We start from the raw sequence: 22,589 nt of genomic DNA on the forward strand, positions 1-22,589 counted from the left end.
GGTAAATGGTTACCGCTCAGGAAGGTTCTTGTCGGTTTTCATAGAGAGATTTGTTGTACACTGTACACCCACAACTGATACCTTGCTGACAAAACCTGCCCCCTCAGGGTTCTCCAGATGATAACCTCTTTCTTTCAGGTCACCACAGAGTTCCTTTTTGTTTTTCTTATTTCAAGTAAAACATTACACAGCCAGTCCTCTCCTCTTGCATGAACCACAAGGGCTTCTAAGCACTCACAACCCATCTTCCAAATGGGGTTTTCCACAAGCTTTCCAGCTTGTCCTGTTCCAGACCCAGCTGCTGCTGCTGACTGTGAAACTGTAGAACTGATCTCTCTCTGAGAAAAACCTGTTTGACTCTCTCTGCTTGCAAAACCACACGACCCTCCTAGAACAGCAGGTTCAACTCTAGACAGCCTGTGGCTCCGACAAGTTCTTTCATCTGTTGCCTTTTTGTGAACAACAATCCATTAGTAAAGTCTCTTGGGCACTCTCCAAAGTTTTGCAAAGGCTCTGGGGCCAACATGACTTGCATGAGGAGAGCTCCAGTATTTTAAATAAAATCTGTTTTATAGTGTTTGTATGTGACCGACACTAAAAAACCTGCCCCAATTGATCTCCCAAAAGCATATCTATATACAATACAACACAACATAATCTGTAACCATATCATTACATTTCGATCAGACATTAGAATACTGAATAACTGCATATGAGGAATAAAATTCAAAAAATGAAATTAGCAATTCAGGTTAAAAAAAATTAGTATCAAATCAATGTTAGAATCAGTGAGGTGTATATCATGTACCTGTTGTTTAAGTTCAAAATATTTCTGTTTGAATTCATTTAATTCACTCCTGATCCTTTCAGCTTGGACATGGTCATCATGTGCAACCTGGTCTCTTGAAGATAATTCTTTTTGCAGTTTATTAATTTCATACTTTTGTTCCTATGTCAAGAAAAACAACATCAGAAATTACTACAGATTTTTGTTGTCTTTACAGGAAACAAGAGCATTGTAGGTTTCTGTTTTATTAGTGAATATTTAATAATTTTTCTTTAACTCCTTTCATGGATATTCATGATATGACAAACACATAGTGACAAGTGAGCAGTCACATTTTCAGTGAGTCTGGCCAAAGTTTGTTGACTGGAAGTGATGAACTGGTTGGTGCTTTTATATAAATGTCACCATGACAACCAGCCCCCCCACATCTCCATCGGGCACACAAAACTCAACACGGTCAACCAGTTTACCTATCTCGGCTGCACCATTTCATCAGATGCAAGGATCGACAATGAGATAGACAACAGACTCGCCAAGGCAAATAGCGCCTTTGGAAGACTACACAAAAGAGTCTGGAAAAACAACCAACTGAAAAACCTCACAAAGATAAGCGTATACAGAGCCGTTGTCATACCCACACTCCTGTTCGGCTCCGAATCATGGGTCCTCTACCGGCACCACCTACGGCTCCTAGAACGCTTCCACCAGCGTTGTCTCCGCTCCATCCTCAACATCCATTGGAGCGCTTACACCCCTAACGTCGAAGTACTCGAGATGGCAGAGGTCGACAGCATCGAGTCCACGCTGCTGAAGATCCAGCTGCGCTGGATGGGTCACGTCTCCAGAATGGAGGACCATCGCCTTCCCAAGATCGTGTGATATGGCGAGCTCTCCACTGGCCACCGTGACAGAGGTGCACCAAAGAAAAGGTACAAGGACTGCCTAAAGAAATCTCTTGGTGCCTGCCACATTGACCACCGCCAGTGGGCTGATAACGCCTCAAACCGTGCATCTTGGCGCCTCACAGTTTGGCGGGCAGCAGCCTCCTTTGAAGAAGACCGCAGAGCCCACCTCACTGACAAAAGGCAAAGGAGGAAAAACCCAACACCCAACCCCAACCAACCAATTTTCCCTTGCAACCGCTGCAATCGTGTCTGCCTGTCCCGCATCGGACTGGTCAGCCACAAACGAGCCTGCAGCTGACGTGGACTTTTTACCCCCTCCATAAATCTTCGTCCGCGAAGCCAAGCCAAAGAAAAGAAGAACAATGACAGCAGCTTACATTCAGAGCTTTTTCCAACTGAGCTTTCTGAGCTTTGGACTCTTCTGTGATGACTGCAACTTGCTTCTCTGCCTTCTTTCTCTCTGAATGAATCCACTGTTGAAGGTGAGTTACATTGTTTTTTGAGAACTTAATTTCTTTTTGAAGAAATGCCAGTTCATCCATTGTTTGTTGATGTTGTTGCTGTTGATCAGAGAGCTGGTGTCCTTCAATAAAACAAAATGATGTATTCTTGCAATTAAAAATAAATTTTATTTTTATTATTTTATTTTCTAATATAAAATTTACATTAATATTTTACTATTATGTTGCAGTAGAAAACACCACATCTGGAAGAAAATGTTCAAGGGAGATTTAACAGCACAGTTTAGTAAGTGCTGCTTCTTTGGTTAGGAAAAATGCTTTCAATTCTCTTAAATCGATTCAAGCACCTTCTAGGATAGCAAATCTACTTGTTTTGGTGTTAGCAGAACCTCTATTACAGATTAATCCAGTTACTTTGCTTTACATGCTTTGAAGGCAGATCATTTCTGGTAAACAGTACAAGAGCAGCTATGCTAATCAAAATAATATTAAAATCAATTGTGATTGTGCATGACCATTCAAATAATAAAGAAAATAGTTTTAAATGTTATATAAAATATATAGTTGTAGCAGTAAGACTAAATTGGGTGCTACTTTGGAAGTTGCCAATTCTTGCACATTCCTTCCCTTGATCAGATTTATTTTGGTTAAGGATTCAGACAGGTCTTCATTAATTTTACAGTATTCACATACTTGACCTTCATTTGCAAGTTCTTCATATGATACACCCAACATTCACAACTTTCTATACACCCAATTTTTTTAAAATCAAAAAGCAAAGTGCAATGCACCCAAAGACTCGTCTCTGCTATTTTCTTTCATGAAAAATAATGTGACTAAATTTAATTGTTACTCCTGGTGAGATTATCTGAATTAAAACAGATGGCCATTTCACTTGTGATCTCACTCCATGGTTCAGATATTTATTAGAGAAATATACCAAATTATGGGAATGATTGAACTACTAATGTAACCAAATGTTAGACTTACTCAAAATGACAATTTGGTCCTCCAGAACAATGCACTGTTCCTCATTATGCTGCATTTTTCTCGATTTTTCTTCCATCATGTTCACTTTTGCAATAACCTGCTCAAGTTCATTTTTCTTGTCTAACAGTTCAGCCTCCAAAGCTTGGATTTGGTCTTTTACTTTAGTTGAGGATTGCTCCAAGTTTATCTCCTCACATTTAACATCCTTTTTAATACATTGCAACATCTACATGGAATAAATGAGAAATTCGAGTTAAGTCTTCCTCCATCATGCACAGTTCTACCCTGTTCACATGAGTTTTCCTCAGGTGCATAAAGAGGAGGATTTACATCCAAGCTGGTATACTAAATTCCTGGTCTTTGCTTGTGTATTGGTAAATGCTTAGAGATGGGGGTGGAAGAGAAATAAATGAATAAACATCAGAGAAAGAACATGGTCTGTTGAAATAAAAGTAAAAAAGTAAAAGTAGAAAAATAAAGGTAAAAGTGGAAAATGGGAAAAATATTAAAATTATTTTAAAAAATCACTGAATGCAGTGGCACATAACAGGATGTAAATTACTGTGAAAAAGATCACGAATATCAGATATATTAAGGAAAATGCAGCATCAGCACAAAATGCAATCGAGACATTCAAATTCAAGGAAGCAAATTAGAAATCATTCCTCTTCTTAAATTCAAGGAAGCAAATTCAAATTCAAATTCAAGGAAGCAAATTAGAAATCATTCCTCTTCTTAAAATTACTTCTTTGTCCCTGGCTCTGTTCTCAATGTTCTTATTTTCATTAATTGGTTAATTCTCAATTCATCATAAATTGGTTTAGACAGGTATATAATAATAGTTTACGAGTTCACATACCTTTTGCTGTTCTGTGAGTTTGTGTTGCTTTTTTTCAATTTGTTGCTGAATTTCCAATAACTCCTGTTCTTTTTTGTTTTCCTTCTCCAGAAAGGATTGATACTTACTTGCACTTCGATTAATATTTTCCTTCAAAGCCAGCTGTTCACTTTTTAATATGTCACATTTTTTAGTGACATTCTGAAGTTCCTGAGACCACAATGACACATAAATGACATTCTGACATTAACATCCACTCAAATGAACACAGAATACAAATTGTGATTCACTTAATCTTACCTGTTCTGCTAAATGCAGCTGATCTTTGGTGGTTCGGAAGTTATCCCTGACCTTTTCCAACTTTGCCTTTTCCTCTATTCAATAAAAATATTTTTGATAAACAAGATGTTTATAATGTTTTCATAGATCTGTATATTCTTTTTCTCTTAGTCAGTTATTTTAAAATCAAGTCAAACCACAAACTTTGGTCGCCAATATTAATCTACTATTGCACATGTAAAGGTTTAAAGCTTATGTTCATACAGCGACCCATCAGAAATCTTAGAATCAGCTTAATTTAATATTGATGATGATAAATATAATAGGAGCAGCCCTTTCAGGCTCTCAAACCTGCTCTACCATTTCATCAGATCATATCTGATCTGATTGCAAATTCAATTCTGAATCATCCCTATCTTAAATGGGCAATCTTTTATTTTCAGACAATAACCCCTGATTCTAGACTCCAATATTAGAGGGAACATTGTCCCCTTGTTAAGGCTCCACAGGATCTTATACACTTTAATCAAGTTACCTCTCATTCAAAGCTCCAGCAGATATCAAAGGTTAGTTTGTGCAATATATTTTCAGAAGACAACTCACCCATACCAGGAATCTGTCTAATGAACTTACTTTGAAGTAAAAACACAAAAATGCTAGAGGAACTCAGCAGAACTCAGGGCGTCCATTGGAAGTAAAGATACAGAATCAATCTTCCAGGCCTGAGCCCTTCTTCAACAATGAGGAAAAAGCAGTCAGGCTGTGGGAGAAGGGCAGGGGCAGGAGCACAGGAGGTTGTCCTGACAGAATACAAGGTGTTGTTCCTCCAATTTGTGAATGGTCTCAGTTTGGTCATGCATTAGCCCATTGACAGACATGTGGCATGAGATATGGGTTGCCACTGGGAAATACCCACTATTGTGGTGGACAAAGCCAAGGTGCTTAACCAAGCAATCTCCCAGTCTGTGTCCAGTCTCTCAGATGTAGAGGAGACCACAATGGGAGCACTGGATGATTCCTGCATATTCACAAGTGAAGTATTGCTTCATCTGGAAAGACTGTTTGGATAAACAAGATGGTGGTAAAGGTGGAAGTGTGGATGCAAGTGTAGCACTTCCTGTGGTTGTAGGGGTAGATACCAAGGGGTTGATTGGTGGGAAGGGAGGAGTGGACTACATGGAGGGAGTGGTACGCGCAGAAGGCAGAGAGGGGAAGATGTTTTCTGGTGGTGGGATCACGAAGTAGGTGGCAGAAATGACAGAGGATGATATGTTGGATGCAGTTGCTAGTGGGGTGGTAGGTGAAGACATGAGGAATCCTTTCCTTGTTACACACAAGGGCAGATGGGGCCAATTAACTTTGACCTGTTTCCAAAGCATTTACATCCTTTCTTAAATATGGAGAATATTGCACACTTTACTCTAATGAGGTTTCACAAAACTGGTTGAAAATCTCTGGTCTAACATTCTGTACAAAATGCAACTCCCATGGCCCAGCAGGTTTTGAATCTGGAGAATAGATCAGTATTAATTATTACTATGAACTAAGATCTGTACCAACCTATAGCCAATGAGCTCAAATCAGAATTATGTAAAATTTAGATTACAGAAAGTTCTTGGAACCCTCAGGTAACCTGGGGAATATCTATATTCATGAAGAACAGTTATCCTGCTCAGAGGACGATAACTAGGGACAATTTTCTGCGGTCTTACATTTTCTGTGGTCCAGAGATGGACGGGAATCAGGCAGAGAGTTAAAACTTGTAGAAATGAAGCAAAAAAACTGTCTACTTTTGTAATAGAACCCCCTTGACAAAAAACGATACAAGGACTGTACTTCTGTATTAAAATCCACTTGATAATAAACTGACAGGAATAGGACAAACCCAACTGGTCCTTTGGGATTGCTCCACTACTTTCTAAGATCACAGCATATCCATTTTTGGTCTATACACTACTTACTATCCAACCCTCTCCAATTTCCTCTCCCTTGATGCCAATCTATCTCAAACAAAGCCACTCCATCTCCTTTTCCTTTCTGCAAATCTTTCCAAAATGTCAAATATCCCTGAATATTCTGTTCCCAGCCTGGTCATCTTGCAACCACATCTATGTAACAATTCTCAGATTATACCCAAAATGAGGCCCCAACACCCCATCCATAAAATCTGGTAACTGACGTACTCTTTGGCCTACATTGGCCATCAAGTACCTATTTAGCAGCACTTGTCAGCCAGAAGAAAAAGAATATTTATGCCTATTCTCTGCTTCTTGTTAGCTAGCCAACCTTCTATTCACACCCATATATCACTCTTTGCACTGAGTTTTTATTTTAAGCAACTAACACATACACATCTCATTAGCTACTACTTTTAAGACCCAACAATGTTGATCAGAACTTGAATAATGGTTAACCCACAATTCCAATTATTTGATTAGTACTTGTGCTGAAACCAAAGCTACTTTCACCAGGAGTAATGAGGGTGGAATAAATTCCTAAACCCATAATGACTGGGATCATTGCATCTGGAGGGTTTGATATTGCTTTCATTCCTGAGCAGCTATTGATTGCCAGGCAGAGTGTGGGCAATGCAGTAGCTTCTGATCCTTTGTGTTCTGGCCAGCTGAAAGTAAACATGCTAAAATCAAGGTAAATAAAGCTGATCCACAGCACAATATGCATAGGTTTCCAGTTTCAATAAATTGTATTTGACACAATTCACTGCTATACCTTGCAGACAATTTTGTGTGTGTGCTGTCTTCTGATTTAATTCTTGCTTCTGGGTCTTAATTTGATTTATTTCCTGATTCATTTCACTCATCTCTGTTTGCAGTTTCTGCAGTTTAGATAAAGCACTTCTTTTACTCTCTTCAGTGGCTTCAACAGCTCTGGAATAAGACAGAAGTAAATCACAACTTAAAGCATCTAAAATGGATTTAAATACTTCTGTTTCAAAATGTGTTCAGAGTTGTAGGAAAAGATATTGGTGATATTTGTATTAGATTCTACAACAAATCTGAATGAAATACTGCACAATACAAAAATAAACTATAAAGGTAAAGTAAATCAAAACCTTGCACTTTTGTAAAACCTCAGAGCATCTACCGTTGAAGTACTTCTTAAATGAGGTCTATGTTAGGATTTACATCAGTCATCTAATGCAATGCAAGATGCCACAAGCAGCAATGAAATAATACACAGGAATAATTCCATCCTCCTCCACCCAACCCCAGTTCCTCCGAATAATGCTGTGGAATTTTTCACAAACACCACTGAAATTTAATATTGTATCTGAAAGTCAGCACCTCAGATAGTTGAACACGTCCACAGAAAATACAGAAGTTTACAGGAGTGGAGGAGAAGGAGGCAGCAGCATCAGAGGAGATGGCAGGACTACGGACACTCAATATCTTTGAAAGGATTCTCTTTGCTTTCTTGGGTGCTAGACTAGAGATGCCTTTTTATGGGCAAAATGAATTTATTTTGTGTACATGACAATAAAGGAACCTTGATCTGCTTTACATACAATTTTCTGGAGTGTGCCTTAATTAAAGACAATAGAAAACTACAGCACAAAAACCAGACTCTTCGCCTCTTCTAGTTAGTGCTGAACTATTTTCCTGCCCAGACCATATCCCTCCATACTCCTCCCTCTTAAATGTCAAACTTGAGCATACAGCTCCAGATGTGAATCCTTCATTAAAATTACAAATTAATTGTTCTTCTGAGAAAATTTGATTGAGGATTTCTAGGTTTTCATTTCCAATATCTCTATTTTTGTTTTGTGGTTTCTATATGCTTCACCATGATTTAGTTTAATGGAGGATCAAGATGAGATTGAACAATCAGCCAAGACAGATAGTGCTTAATTAGCCCAATGATTGTAATTAAATGACTTGCAACTGCAAAGTTATTTGTACAATCAGGTAATCTGGAATACATGCACTGTTTCATTGGGAATTAATTGATGCAGCATAGTGAAAGGCCCTTCTGGCCCACGAAACCCATGCAGCCCAATTAACTTACCACCCGTAGGTTTTGGAGGGTGGGAAGTAAACGGAGCACCTGGAGAAAACCTACACAGGTCACGGGGAGAATGTACAATCTCCTTACAGACAGCACCGGGTGGGTCACAGGTGTTGAAATACCATTATGCTGATAACTTAGCAACTCCATACCTTTTTGCCTGAGAAAGTGTATTCTCTAATGCAAGGCAATTCTCCCCAATGTGTTTTTTCTCTTTATCCAGAGATGCAATGCTATTCCGAAGGGAATTTTTCTTTGTCGTTAGCTGATCTGCCTCTTGACGATCCTTCTCAATACGCTGTTGCTGAGATTTTATTTCTGCTTGTTGACCTTGTGAGACAAGTTGCAGATTTTCTAGTTCACTCTTCCCCTGAAGTAAAATGATATTGATAAAATGACAACTAGCCAAAGTCCTACCCTAACTAGATTCTGAATATGTTTTATATAAAAAGTTATTGTTTAATTAAAATAACTATATACAAGCTATTTCAATGCACCTTATTTTGTGATGATTTCAAAATCAAATACAGAAATTAATGATACGAGACTGTGAGCATACAAGTCCTTTTCCCTTGAAATCAAGAGCAATTCTTTTATCTGTACTATTTGTAGATATTCTTCTTCTTTTCTTTGGCTTGGCTTCGCGGATGAAGATTTATGGAGGGGTAATGTCCACGTCAGCTGCAGGCTCGTTTGTGGCTGACAAGTCCGATGCGGGACAGGCAGACACGGTTGCAGCGGTTGCAAGGGAAAATTGGTTGGTTGAGGTTGGGTGTTGGGTTTTTCCTCCTTTGTCTTTTGTCAGTGAGGTGGGCTCTGCGGTCTTCTTCAAAGGAGGTTGCTGCCCACCGAACTGTGAGGCGCCAAGATGCACGGTTTGAGGCGATATCAGCCCACTGGCGGTGGTCAATGTGGCAGGCACCAAGAGATTTCTTTAGGCAGTTCTTGTACCTCTTCTTTGGTGCACCTCTGTCTCGGTGGCCAGTGGAGAACTCGCCATATAACACGATCTTGGGAAGGCGATGGTCCTCCATTCTGGAGACGTGTCCTACCCAGCGCAGTTTGATCTTCAGCAGCGTGGATTCGATGCTGTCGGCCTCTGCCATCTCGAGTACTTCGATGTTGGAGATGAAGATGGAGTTGTAGATATTAACTTTACAACATATACCATTTGTGCTGTTAACTAGGTATGCAGTGGCATGAAAAAAACATTTTCTTCAATTAAACTGTTTTTGCAGGCCCCAATAAGGAATTAATGTGGAGAGACAAATGCTCTCTCCACTGGCTCAATAAGTAGTTACCACTAAAAATACTAGCAGAAAAGCAAACCTGCTAAGTCATTAATCATGCTAAAAGCAGGTTGATGCTCATCAGCGTCAATGGATACAGCATATTCTGTAATTGAGGTTACAGACCTCCTGCAGCACAGCTTGTGTCCGCTCCATTTCCATGATTTTCTTTTCATGCTGCTGTTTCAATCCCAAGAGTTCATCATTTTCTAACTGCACCATTTCCACAATGTGTTTCAGTTCTGGAGCAAACATAATAGGAATCAAAATCTAATTATACAAGGACACAAAGGAGCAAAGGAAATGGAAACACATAAAGGAACATTCTTTTGCTAAAGATAAAAACACAGCTGGAGGAGTTTAGCAGATCATCAAGCAGGCATCGGTGGTAGAAATAGAATAGTTGACGATTTAAACCAAAATCTTTCATCAAAACATACTTAGATTAACTTAAACGTTGACTCTAGATTTTGACTTCTTACATCTTAAGGATATGTTACTCACAGTGAGGATTTGAAAATTCCATCTTTTACTATTTTTGCATTTGCACAATCTCTAAAAAGCCCAGAAGAAAGCTCCTGAATTTCTACTCTTCCAATAATTAAAACATTTAATTATGTGAACATTATTGCATTACCTAATTGCAGTTGGAGCTTGTTTTAAAAAAACAATCAAGGTTGCAGTATTGTTTCATGTACTGTAGTATCTGTTTAATCGTGGAAAATCTAACCTGTCCTTTGCTTATTTATTTGCTCCTGGATGCTCCGAAGCTTTTCTTCCTCATTTTTCTCTTCCTGTTTTGATAAGGAGAGGCATGAATTCTTTTCGGTAATCTGAGCATTCAACTCTCCTTTCTGTGCATTCATCTCTTCAAGCAATGCCTTCAGCTCCTGTAAGAGCACATTTTCTTATTTTTACTAGTTATCAAAAATATTCAAAATATTTTACCCAATATGAACACCAAAATTAAAAAGGTGCTGGAAATTTCCAGATGAATCAACCATTGAAAATACAAATATTGACATTTAAGGCTTAATTACTGATCACAAACATTTTCCCCTTCAGATATAGTAGCACCAATACAATATATGCATCAAAAAATTAATCCCAGTCTTAGTGAAACCAAATTTCATCTGAGGAGTCCAATGAAATACTGCTTGCGAATGCATTTTTGGTTAGCACAAATAATGTTGGAGAGGAAAGAACGCCTATATATCTGGAAGTGAGTTTCTCTCACCCACTATGAGATTGTATGAACGAATGGCAAAATACCGCCTTTTGTCTCAAAACTGATTTGACCTGAGGGTAGTTCCATTAACTTCAATGAAGATTAGCTGTCCATATTCATCAAGAATTTGTTCATACAGTTTAACCTGAAGGAAGCACTCTATTGGCAAATTCTGAGCAATGACCAGGTGCAGGGCTTTCAAAGGTCTGCAGTGGAATGGAGCAGCTCCAAAATGTAATGATCAAAAATCCATTGTACAGCAGTAGGCCAAGAAAATTGGGTTACCCAAAATCAAGCAAATTTTATACAACAGTTAAAATACTAACACTGCATTTCCTATTGAGGCTGTCTCATAGGTATGAATTCAGGATAAGGAGGATGAAATAGAACTTTCTTTAAATAACCTTTCATTTGAAAATTACACAATTTCAGGAAAATATACGTATCAAAAAAAGTTCACCCAACATCTAATTTGCAAATGAAAATATGCACTGACCCGAAATTGGCGTTGCTTATCAGCCATCTCTGCCTCATCATCCAAAAGAACTTCGGAGAGTCTCACTTTCTTCTTGTCAATTTCATTCTGAAGGAAATTAAGCTCTTCTTTCTTTTTCTCTGAACATCTGTCCAACATCATTAATTCTTCCCGTAGCACTTTAACCTATCAGCAAAGGAAAAGATATTATCACTTTTGCCAATCATCTATCTAGATTAATGATCAAAAGCAATCTATATTGCTTGGTAACACATAATTAAAAATGCTTTGCATGTATGCACTATGTTCATTTTAAAAAAAAGTTTTGGTCTGCGGTTTCTCAGTCTGTCAAATTTTCCCAGCTCATCAAAACACCTTGGCCAGGGGAGACACTTTCAAGTCTTTGACAATATAGGTAGTCCTCAACTTCCAACCGATGTGAGTTATGTCTACTGCACATATGACCGAAATTTTAAAAATCTTTAATAAAACTACTGTACAAGTAAATATTTTGTATTAAAAGTACTATATATATTGGTCTCCACTCCCCATGGCAGCCCAATTTATATTATTTTCTAGAAGTTCATATGTTGACATTCTTCATTAAAGGTTCATTTGTTCAAAATCTTTAAAAAAATTGCTTTAAGACCTCGTTAAGCCATGCATGGAGGAACGAATCGGACTTTCGTCCAATCCGAGTTACGATCAATCCTTAGGTCCCAATTTAAGTCGGAGATTACCTGAACTTATCTGTTACCTGACATAATGAAGTGAATTGCAACTCTTTTTTAACCATTTCAAAATATTCCAATGTGCAACTCATTCAATGCCTTAACAACAATTAATATCTTTATGTAAACTAAAATATCTAATACCCTGATTAAATTCCTCCTTGCCAGTTAATGATAGATTGTGGTGGTGCACATCCTCATGGTGAACCGGCCCCGCTTGTATAGGAACGTGGCGGGGCAGCCATGGGGAAATGGCATCGTCAGAGGTTTCTCTCTGACTCCAGTATCCCTTCCAGCGCGTACTCTGGCCAGCGATTATGATGTCACAATGCACCAGGTGACTGAGCTCAGGGGCATGTTGAATTTGAATAAAACCAGTCATTAATGACCCTCAACGTGATGGCTGTGTTTCTTCCACTGCTCACACCGCCACAGTGGTGACCCCGATGAGCCCAGACGTTTTTCTGGACTCAAAACACCATCGATTCAGCAGAGGTTAACGCTGTCTCCATCAAGCTTCCCCCCTTTTGGACCCACCGACCGAGAACATGGTTCAGGCAGGCGGAAGCACAATTTAAACTCAGCAACATCTCCTCAGGCGCCACGATGTTCTATCATGTCGTGAGCACCCTGGACCAAGATACGGCAGCAAGGGTGGATGACATCATCCACCACACCCTGGCTACGGGCAAGTACACTGCCCTCAAAGACCTGCTGCTTGGAACTTTCGGGCTAACTCCCCAGCAACGGGGTTGCAGGCTCCTTCACCTAGATGGGCTTGGGGACCGTAGCCCGTCAGTGCTGATGGACGCCCTGGTGGAAGACAAGCCTTGTTTTCTCTTCCGCCAGATATTCCTGGAACAGATGCCAGAGGACATCCTGCTGCTCCTCACAGATGAAGACTTCTCGAACCCGAGGAGAGCAGCAGCCCGTGCAGATGGCCTCTGGCGCACGAAGAGGGAGAATGAGGCAGCCCTCAACTAGGTGGCACGATCAGGAGCCAGCAGACTGCAAGACGCTCCCAAGACCAAGTCAGAGGAGGGCCAGCTGACCTGGTGTTTCTACCACCAGCGCTGGGGAGCACAAGCCCGTAAGTGCCGCCAGTCCTGCAGGTTTCAGGGAAACGACCAGGCCAGCCGCTGTTGATGGCTGCGACAGCTGGCCACACAAACAGTCTCCTTCATGTGATGGACAGATCCACTGGCCGCTGATTCCTGGTGGACACAGGGGCTGAGCTCAGTGTCCTTCCCCCCCACAGCATTAGAGACTTGCACCCAATCTCGAGGTCCAACCCTGCAGGGGGCCAACAGCTCCACCATCAGGACCTATGGCACCTGCAGGGCACAGATCCAGATCGGGAAGGAGAAGTTCCACTGGAGGTTCGTCCTAGCCTCCGTGGGCACCGCGCTGTTAGGGGCCGACTTCCTCAGAGCTCACGGCCTACTGGTTGACATGAAGGGCAAAAGGCTGGTCAACGCCCGATCGTTCCACTCCACCCGACTGGACACAGCAGAAGCATGCAGGCCCAAAATCGCCACCGTAGCCGCTGCCAGGGACGAGTTAGATGAGATCCTCCACGAATTCCCCGCCATCTTAGTGCCACGGTTCAATGCCGCCCTGCCCCAGCATGGAGTCTTCCACCACATCGCCACACAGGGACCCCACTGTACGCTAGACTCAGACGGCTGCCGCTCGAGAAGCTCCAGCAGGCAAAGCAGGAGATCTTCAGGCTCCAGGAACTGGGAATCGTCCGGCGCTCAGACAGCACCTGGGCATCACTGCTCGATGTGGTCCCGAAATTGTCTGGGAGCTGGAGACTGTGCGAGGACTACCGTCGGTTGAACGACACAACCACCCATGACAGGTACCCAGTGCCCCACATGCAGGACTTCTCCACCAACCTCCACAGCGCATGGGTCTTCTCCAAAGTGGACCTCGTGCAGGGATACCATCAGATCCCGGTGCATTCAGACGACGTGGGTAAGACGGCCATAATCACCCCTTTCGGCCTCTTTGAGTTCCTGCATATGCCCTTTGGTCTAAAGAATGCAGCCCAAATGTTCCAGCGCCTTATGGACGCGGATGGAAAAGACCTGCCTTTGTATTCATTTACCTGGATGATATTCTCATTGCCAGTCGCAAACACAATGAAAACAAAGCCCACCTCCGCACATTCTTTGCCTGGCTGGCGGACTTTGGCCTCACGGTCAATGCGGCCAAATGCCAGTTCGGCAAGGAGTCCCTCCAGTTCCTGGGGCACACCATTTCAGCAGCTGATGCCACGCCGGAGAAGGTAGCAGTTGTTCAATGATTCCCCAAATCCTCCACCCTGAAAGGCCTCCAAGAGTTCGCGGGGATGGTGAACTTTTACCATTGTTTCATCCCCTGAGCCGTGCGCACCATGCGCCCATTGTTCGCGCTCATGGCCACAAAAGAAAAGACTTTATCATGATCAGAGGAGGCAGACAGAGTTTTCATCGCGTCAAAGGAGGCTCTAGCCAGCGCCAGCTGCTGGTGCACCCGCGGCCAGAGGCGCCACGGCGCTCTCGTGGATGCCTCAGCTCTGGCAGTGGGGGGGGGGAGGGTCCTGAAACAGTGGCTTGATGGACAATGGCGCCCGCTGGCCTTTTGCAGCAAGCAACTGTGCCCACCAGAGCTCAAATATAGCACCTTCGACCGGGAGCTCCTGGCGCTGTATTTGGCCATCTGTCATTTCCGCTACTTCCTCGAGGGCAGGCCGTTCACAGACTTCACAGATCACAAGCCCCTCACTCAAGCACTGGTGATGGCAAAGGATCCGTGGTCCGCCAGACATCAGCGCCACCTCTTGTACGTGTCTGAGTTCATGACCAACATCCAACACAGGGCCGGCAAGGACAATGTAGTGGCGGATGCGCTCTCCCGTCCAGCCATCAACACTCTCACGCTTGGCCTGAATTACAAGCAACTGGCTCAGGCACAGAGGAATGATGCGGAGATGCAGACCTTGTGGACTGCCATCTTGGGCCTCAAACTCAAGGATGTCCGGGAGCCCAGCAGCCTGGACACATTGCCCTGTGACGTCTCAACAGGCATGCTGCGCCTGGTGGTCCCGCCACACTGGAGGGCGAAGGTCTTCAGTCTGATCCATGACATCGTTCACCCAGCGGTAAAGACAACCGTGCGGATGGTCGCAGAGTGGTTTGTGTGGCATGGGCTGAAGAAGGAGGTGGAGGAACTGGCCAGGTGCCAGGTACCAGACCTCCAAGGTCCAGCGACACACGTGAGCCCCCACCTAGAACTTCGACTCGGCAGTTCGCAGATTCCAACACATCCACGTTGATGTAATCAGGCCCCTCCCAGTGTCCAAGGAGGCTTGTTACCTCCTCACGGTGGTGGATCAGACCATGAGGTGGCCGGAGGCCGTCCCGATTAAGGAGGCCTCCGTGGAGACGTGCGCCAGGACTCTGGTCAGCCAATGGATCACCCGTTTCGGAGTCCTGGCGCACATCACTAGTGACAAAAGGGCGCAGTTCACGTCTACCCTGTGGACTCAGATGGCAAAGCTCATGGGGGTCAAGCTCCACCACAACATACCACCCGCAGTCCAATGGGTTGGTGGAGAGGTTCCACAGGCACCCGAAGGCATCGCTTCTGGCCAGGCTCTCTGGACCAGATTGGGCAGATGAACTATCCTGGGTCCTCCTCGGGATTAGAACAGCACCCAAGGGAGGACCTGCAGGCTTCAGCAGCGGAGATGGTCTGTGGCACACTGCTTTCCCTGCCGGGTGAGTTTTTCGGCCCAGACTCTGACACCACAGCCACCGACAAAAACCTGCTGGCGGACCTATGCAGGCGACTGACCTCCCTAGCTCCCCTGCCCCCGGCACCCCACCCGGCCGTTTAATCTCCCCAAAGAGCTCGACTCGGCCCAGTTAATTTTTGTGTGGAGGGGACCACAAGGTGCACCGCTACAGGGACTGTACGAGGGGCCATACATAGTCTTGCAACGGTCCGGCGAAACCTTCACGCTGGACGTTGGGGGGAGAGAGGAACTTTTTACGGTGGACCGCCTGAAGGTGGCCCATCTGGACTTATCACAGCCGGTGCAGATGGCTGTGCCCAAGCGCTGGGGCTGGCCGCGTAGCCGGTTCTGTGGGGGGAGGTTGTGTGGCGGCGCACATCCTCATGGCCAACCAGCCCCGCTTGTATTGCCATGTGGTGGGGCAGCCATGGGGAAATGGTGTCATCAGAGGTTCCTTTCTGACTCCAGTATCCCTTCCAGCGTGCACCCTGGGCAGCGATTATGATGTCACAATGCACCAGGTGACTGAGATCATGCTCCCCTTAAAGGGGCGCGCTGAATTTGAATAAATATAGTCGTTAACAACTCTCAACGTGGTGGCTGTGTTTCTTCCACTGCTCACACTGCCACAAGATTAAGCTTTTAATGACATTAAGTAACTGGATCTAGACATGTTTTCTGTAATTACCTTGCTATTTAGGCTTTCCAATTCACTCTTTTTATCCTCCAACAACTTTGCTGCTTCTTTCAATGTTTCCAGGTGCTGCTTCTCTTTAGTTTCTGCCAGCACAATTTCTGCTTGCAGTTTTTCTAGTCTGAAAGGTTAAAAAAAAAGCCAATTAATAAACTCTGTGGCATTGTAACCTACCATTGATAATAGTTTGAAATTGAGAAATTAATGATCAACCACTGGCAATCCAAGGATAAGCAGTTATTCAAACTACTAAATTTTCACATAACTGTCATAAAATTTTTTTAAAGCCTTAAAATTTTAAAGCCTTAAAAACAAAATCTCTAAGTTATGTGACCTTGGTCTCAGTACTCCTCTCTGCAATTGAATTCATGAATTTCTATCCCACAGGTAGCAATGAGCAAGGATTGGTGACAGGCCTCTTCCACAATCACCCATGTCCATGTGGCTAACCACAGCTCCAATTCTATCTATAATGATCAACACCACCTTCATTGGCAGGATCTCTAATATCAATGATGGAGAGAGAAATTTGTAACTTGGAGTCAGAAAAACATCCTGTCCCTTAGTGTCTGCAAGACCAAGGAGCTGGTTATAGAGTTCCAGAGTCTACTCCCCTAATCAATGGTGCTGAGCTGAGCATAGTAGGCAGCTTTAAGTTCCTGTGGGTAAATATTTCTAGTGACTTGTCCTGGACCACCTACATCAATGCAATAGACAAAAAAAGTGCACTAGTGCCTCTACTTCCTCTTAAGCCCAAGGAAATTTGGCACATCTCCTGTGTCTCTTAAAACTTCTACTGGTGCACCTTTGACAGTGTCCCATCAGGGTTAATTTGTATGGTACAGAAACTGCTCTGCTCATGACCGCACAAAATTGCTGTTGGTTGTGAGCACGGCACAGGTCATCACACACATCCCTTTCCATCGACTCCATCGATAACTCCCACTGCCTTTGACCACACTCTCTTCACCCTCATCCTGTCAGGAAGATTAACGAGTATGTGAACATTCAAGGATAGTTTCTATTCCACTATTATCAGATTCCTGAATGATCCCCAAAGTAATAGAATTATACAGTCTTTGCTCCATACCAACTAATCTGTCTCCTTATGACTCTGCTCTTCTGTACCAAGACTTATTTATTGGACTTTGAATGAGATGACTATTGGTCTGCCTGCAAAACAACCTGCGTCACTGCATCTTGGTACATGTGACAATAAACCTGAAATATTACAATGGGTCACTTCACCCCATTAACCAATTGTTCCTTTTTAAATTCTGCATGACAAACCAGCAGTTTTCATTGGCCTTTGACACAAAACCAACCTTTTCCCATCTAACATATTCTTTGGAGAGCAGATTAGAAGAGCAGATCTCATAAGGACTAGCATCGATTATAAATTATATAGGTAACTGGAGGTAGGCATCATAGAGGAGTTAGATGCAGTCATTAAGAACCAAGACACTTAAAGAGTGATAAACCAGTAACTTCTTGCGGAACCCTAACTGAAAATTTGAAGGGAGAGAAAACAACATTTAACAGTTTTAGCCACATACCTTTCAGTCATATTTTCCATTTTCTGTACAAGTATCTGCAATTCTAAATTTCCTGCAGATACCTCTTGATTTATTTTTTTCAGAATATGTTCTTGTTCAGCCTTGGTTTGTTCCAGGTCTTTCAAGGCATTCTTCATTAGTCTATGAAAAAAAATCTTGCTGTATTACCATGAAGATTTTAGCTCTGTTCTTCTGCTCAGTTGCTTGAACTAATGTAAATCTTAATGATGAAATTAAATATCTGCCTCACAGTGAAACACAAGAGCTGCATATACTGGAATTTTGAGTGAACTTTCACATCACCAGTAAAGAAGGAACCAGAGATGAAAGAAGCAAGGTGTGGATACTTGAGAGAATGAAATTGGATGGATCTCTCTTGAGAAAATGAAATCAATGACAGTCTGACTTTAAATAACTTGACATCTTGGGACCATTGCTAGAAGAGGGGGAGTGAGGGACTTGGGAAAGCTGTGAATATCAGGAACCAGTTTGAGGTGGGTGGATTAAAAAAGGGAGCCGAGGACAAGCTAAGGGTTAAATAGAACAGTGAATGGTGGGAGGAGTAATAAAAATAAGGGACAGTGACAAATAAACAGTGGGGTAGCTCAAGTGGAGTGGCCAGTGTGTAAGTAGCTTAGGGTAGGAGTTGGACTTTGAGGCTCTGGTGAGCAGAGACTGAGGACGAACTTGTTTCCAGCAAGGAAAGATCTTGAAATTGGGAAGAGTTAATGGAAACAACATTTAGGGCAGTGGAATACTCCGAGTGCAGCATGTCCCTGATGACTACAGCTACAAGAGCTGCAGCTCCTGGAAGACTGAGTGAAGGAACTGGAGCTGGAGTTGGATGAACTCCAGAACATTCGGGAGGCAGAGGTAGTGAGAGAGGAGGTTCAGGGAGACAGTCACCCCAAATGTCATATAGCTGGATGACTGTTAGGAGAGGAAAAGGGAATAGGCAGACAGTGCAGAGCACCCGTGGCCATTCCTCTTAACAATAAGTTTACTGTTTTGGATACGAAGGCTGGCCCCTCAGCTCAGAAGGGAAAGGGGGAAAGAATAGGAGAACTATGGAGACTGGGGACTCGTTGGTTAGGCAAATGGAAAGGAGGTTCTGTGAACGATATTGAGGCTCCCGGATGGTATGTTGCTTCCCAGGTGTCTGGGTTAGAGACGTCTCTGATTGAATTCACAGCATTCTGGAAGGGGAGGGTGAGCATCTAGATGTCATGATCTACATGGGAACCAGACATAGATAGGAGTAGTGATGAGGTCCTGAAAAGGGAGTACAGGGAGTTAGGAAAGTTAAAAAGCAGGTCCTCAAGGGTGGTAATCTCGAAATTGCTTACTGTGACATGTGCCAGAGAGGGTAGGAATAGAAAGCTGTGGCCAGATTAATTGGTCGGGGCATCAGGGGATATGGGGAAAAGGCTTGCAATTGGAACTAGGTGAGAGTACAGTTCAGCTTAGGGTAGAGTCGCGGAACAGACTCAATGGGCCAAGTGGCCTACTTCTGTTCCTTTATCTTGTGATGAATGCATGGTTGAAGAGTTGATGCAGGGGGCAGTGTTTCAGATTTGTGGATTATTGGGATCTCTTCTGGGAAAAGTCTGACCTGTACAAAAGACAGGCTGCACCTGAACTGGAAAGGGACCAATATCCGGGCAGGCAGGTTTGTTCGAATTGTTGGGGTGGGTTTAACTAGTTTGGCAGGGAAGTGAGAACCAGGATATGAGTGACGAGAATAGGGCAGAAGTTCAAAAGTAATGATGCTTTGTGCTCTGAATTTATGAGGAAGGACATGCAGGGAACAAAACATAAATGTAGCCTCTCCCCACCCCCCACCTCTCCCCCCCAACCTCTCCCCCCCCCCCACATTGTGGAGATTAAGGAAGAGGAAGAGAAATCATCAACATTGATAAGTTCCATGGGAGTCACGTGATGGAGTAGTGGCCGGACGGTGAACTCCAGCCCTCTCCAGAAAAGTCGGGAAAAACAAAGGAAAACACAAAGGCACAGAAATAAAAGTTACAGAAAAGTGAGTATAAAGGTGGAAAGAAGATGGCGACAAAAAAAGAAAAATCGAAAGCAACGGTAAGAAGAGAGGAAGAGAAGACAAAGGAGGAAAAAGGTGAAGGCCTTACCTGTCCGAAGAGGCCCGCTGCGGAGAGAGAAACCCGCTCCCTCAGGTCGGTAAATAATGGACTACAAAAATGGCTCGCAGAGCCGAGTAAAAGTGCGCGATGCGAATGAAAAAAAACACACCGACGGGAGGGGGGACCAGCTGGGGAGTCGATCTCCACAGCCGGCAACGACAGCTGCAGAACACCTGCAGCAAGAAGAGACCACAGAAGACAATAGAAACAAGAAAGAAGAGGAGGAAAGGGCACCAAAGAAACAACAGATGGCCAACCCAGAGGAAGAAGAAGACGAAGAGGAAGAGTACAGAGAAATAGAAGAAGAAAAGAAAGGCAAGATAAAGGATATACTTTCTCTTATTAAAGGATACATGGAGTCATTTAAAGAATGGCAAACACAGGAATTTAAGGATTTAAGAAAAAGAATAAACAACACAGAAGAGAAAATAAATAAAATAGAGATGACCTTAACAGAAATGGGAAAGAAAATGGACAAGATGGAAGAGCGGGCAGTAGCAGCAGAAATGGAGGTAGAAGACTTAAAAAAGAAATTGGAGGAATCTAATAAAAAAACTAAAGAGACACAAGAACTACTAGCTCAAAAAATAGATACAATGGAAAACCATAACAGAAGAAATAACATAAAGATAGTGGGCCTTAGAGAAGATGAAGAAGGCAAGAATATGAGGGAGTTTATAAAAGAGTGGATCCCTAAGACCCTAGGATGTCCAGAACTACAGCAAGAAATGGAAATAGAAAGGGCACATAGAGTATTGGCCTCTAAACCACAACCACAACAAAAACCAAGATCTATTGTAGTAAAATTCCTAAGATATACTACAAGAGAAAAGGTACTGGAGAAGACAATGGAAAAAGTAAGAGAGGGCAACAAACCACTGGAGTATAAAGGGCAAAAAATCTTCATTTACCCAGATATAAGTTTTGAACTCCTAAAGAAGAGAAAAGAGTTCAATACAGCAAAGGCGATTTTATGGAAGAAAGGGTATAAATTTATACTGAAGCATCCAGCGGTATTGAAAATATTTATTCCAGGACAACAAAACAGACTATTCTCGGATCCAGAAGAAGCACGAAAATTTGCAGAACAATTACAAAAATAGACTGAGGGAGGAAGACGGGTAATGAGAGTTAAAATGATCACGATTGATATGTATGTGGGTAAAGACAAAAATAGACTGAGGGATGAAGACGGGTAATGAGAGTAAAAATGATCACGATTGATATGTATGCGGGTAAAGAGGTATAAGAGTGAATAGAGACAATGTGCATACGTGAATGTATCTGTGCTTAGAGGAAAATATAGATAGTATAGACAAGAATTAATAAGGGAAGGTAATGGAATAGAGAGAATAAGGAGGGAATTAAAAGAGTGACCTTTGTGACATATGAAAAGTGAAATCTTTTCTGGGGGGGGACGGGGTGGGGGGAAATAGCGGTCACTGCAAAATCAGTTGACGCTTGCGAGTGGATTCGCAAATCCAAATGGAGAGGGGAGATGTGGTTGTCCGACAAGGGATAAAGGACAACTCAGGAGGGGAAGGGGAGATTGGGGATAAATAAGATAGAAATAGGAGAATAAGGAAAATGTTGGATGTTGTAGGAATGTTGTCTTATAAAGAGTTGAAAATAAGAAAACAGAAATGGAAAAGGAGGAAAGGTAATGATGGAAAAACGGAAAGAGAAGATAAACAAAATATAAAAGGGCTACGCTGAACTATATGACTTTAAATATTAATGGAATACATAACCAAATTAAAAGGAAGAAACTACTAAATTTAAATGAATAAATGTATTCCATTAGAAAAAAATAACATATAGGTTAAGAAATAATATTGAAATATTCGAACAAGTATAGGAGCCTTACATTAAATACAATAGCGAAAACCTACCGGGGACAAACATTATCTAAGTTGATGGAAGGAGAAGGAAAGAAAAGAATGGCCTCAGTAGAATTTCTGGTGTATTTTTGTTGAATGACAACATTGTCTGACTGGCTTAATGCAACCTAGATTGTATACCTAAAATGGATGAGGGGGGGGGGGTGGGGGGGTGGCTTGGGAGGAGGGGGGGGGGGGAGAAAAAGTCACTGTATATGTGTGAAAAAGAAATAGTGTATATCATGGCTAATGTGATTTATGGTGTGAAAAATAAAAAATTAAAAAAAAAACATTGATAAGTTCCCGGGGCTGGACGCGATATACTCCAGGTTGCTGTGGGAAGTGAGGGGCAGTGGCTATGATCTTTGATTCCTCTTTGGCCGCAGGGGAGGTGCTGGAGGAGTGGAGAATGGCAAATGTAGTCCCCTTGTTTAAAAAGGTAATAGGGAGAATCCTGGAAATTATAGACCAGTGAGTTTTGCATCTATGGTTTGCCAACTATTGGAGAGGATT

At 42.6% G+C, this 22,589-nt stretch overlaps 1 protein-coding gene across 1 annotated transcript in view; it reads right to left on the reverse strand.

Moving 5' to 3' along the window:
- Positions 1-22,589, reverse strand: part of LOC138737057 (centriolin-like) — a 119,135-nt gene that overhangs the window by 3,393 nt on the left and 93,153 nt on the right. The window contains exons 28-39 of the mRNA XM_069887516.1: positions 18,044-18,184; positions 16,482-16,608; positions 11,300-11,464; positions 10,306-10,465; positions 9,702-9,817; positions 8,439-8,656; positions 6,991-7,148; positions 4,282-4,355; positions 4,003-4,191; positions 3,144-3,369; positions 2,070-2,275; positions 809-949 (exon numbers count right to left, since the gene is read on the reverse strand). Coding sequence (XP_069743617.1) covers positions 809-949; positions 2,070-2,275; positions 3,144-3,369; positions 4,003-4,191; positions 4,282-4,355; positions 6,991-7,148; positions 8,439-8,656; positions 9,702-9,817; positions 10,306-10,465; positions 11,300-11,464; positions 16,482-16,608; positions 18,044-18,184 — 1,921 coding nt within the window. The remainder of the gene's footprint in view (positions 1-808; positions 950-2,069; positions 2,276-3,143; positions 3,370-4,002; positions 4,192-4,281; positions 4,356-6,990; positions 7,149-8,438; positions 8,657-9,701; positions 9,818-10,305; positions 10,466-11,299; positions 11,465-16,481; positions 16,609-18,043; positions 18,185-22,589) is intronic.

Source organism: Narcine bancroftii, chromosome 1 (assembly GCF_036971445.1).
Source record: "Narcine bancroftii isolate sNarBan1 chromosome 1, sNarBan1.hap1, whole genome shotgun sequence".
Lineage (NCBI taxonomy): Eukaryota > Metazoa > Chordata > Chondrichthyes > Torpediniformes > Narcinidae > Narcine > Narcine bancroftii.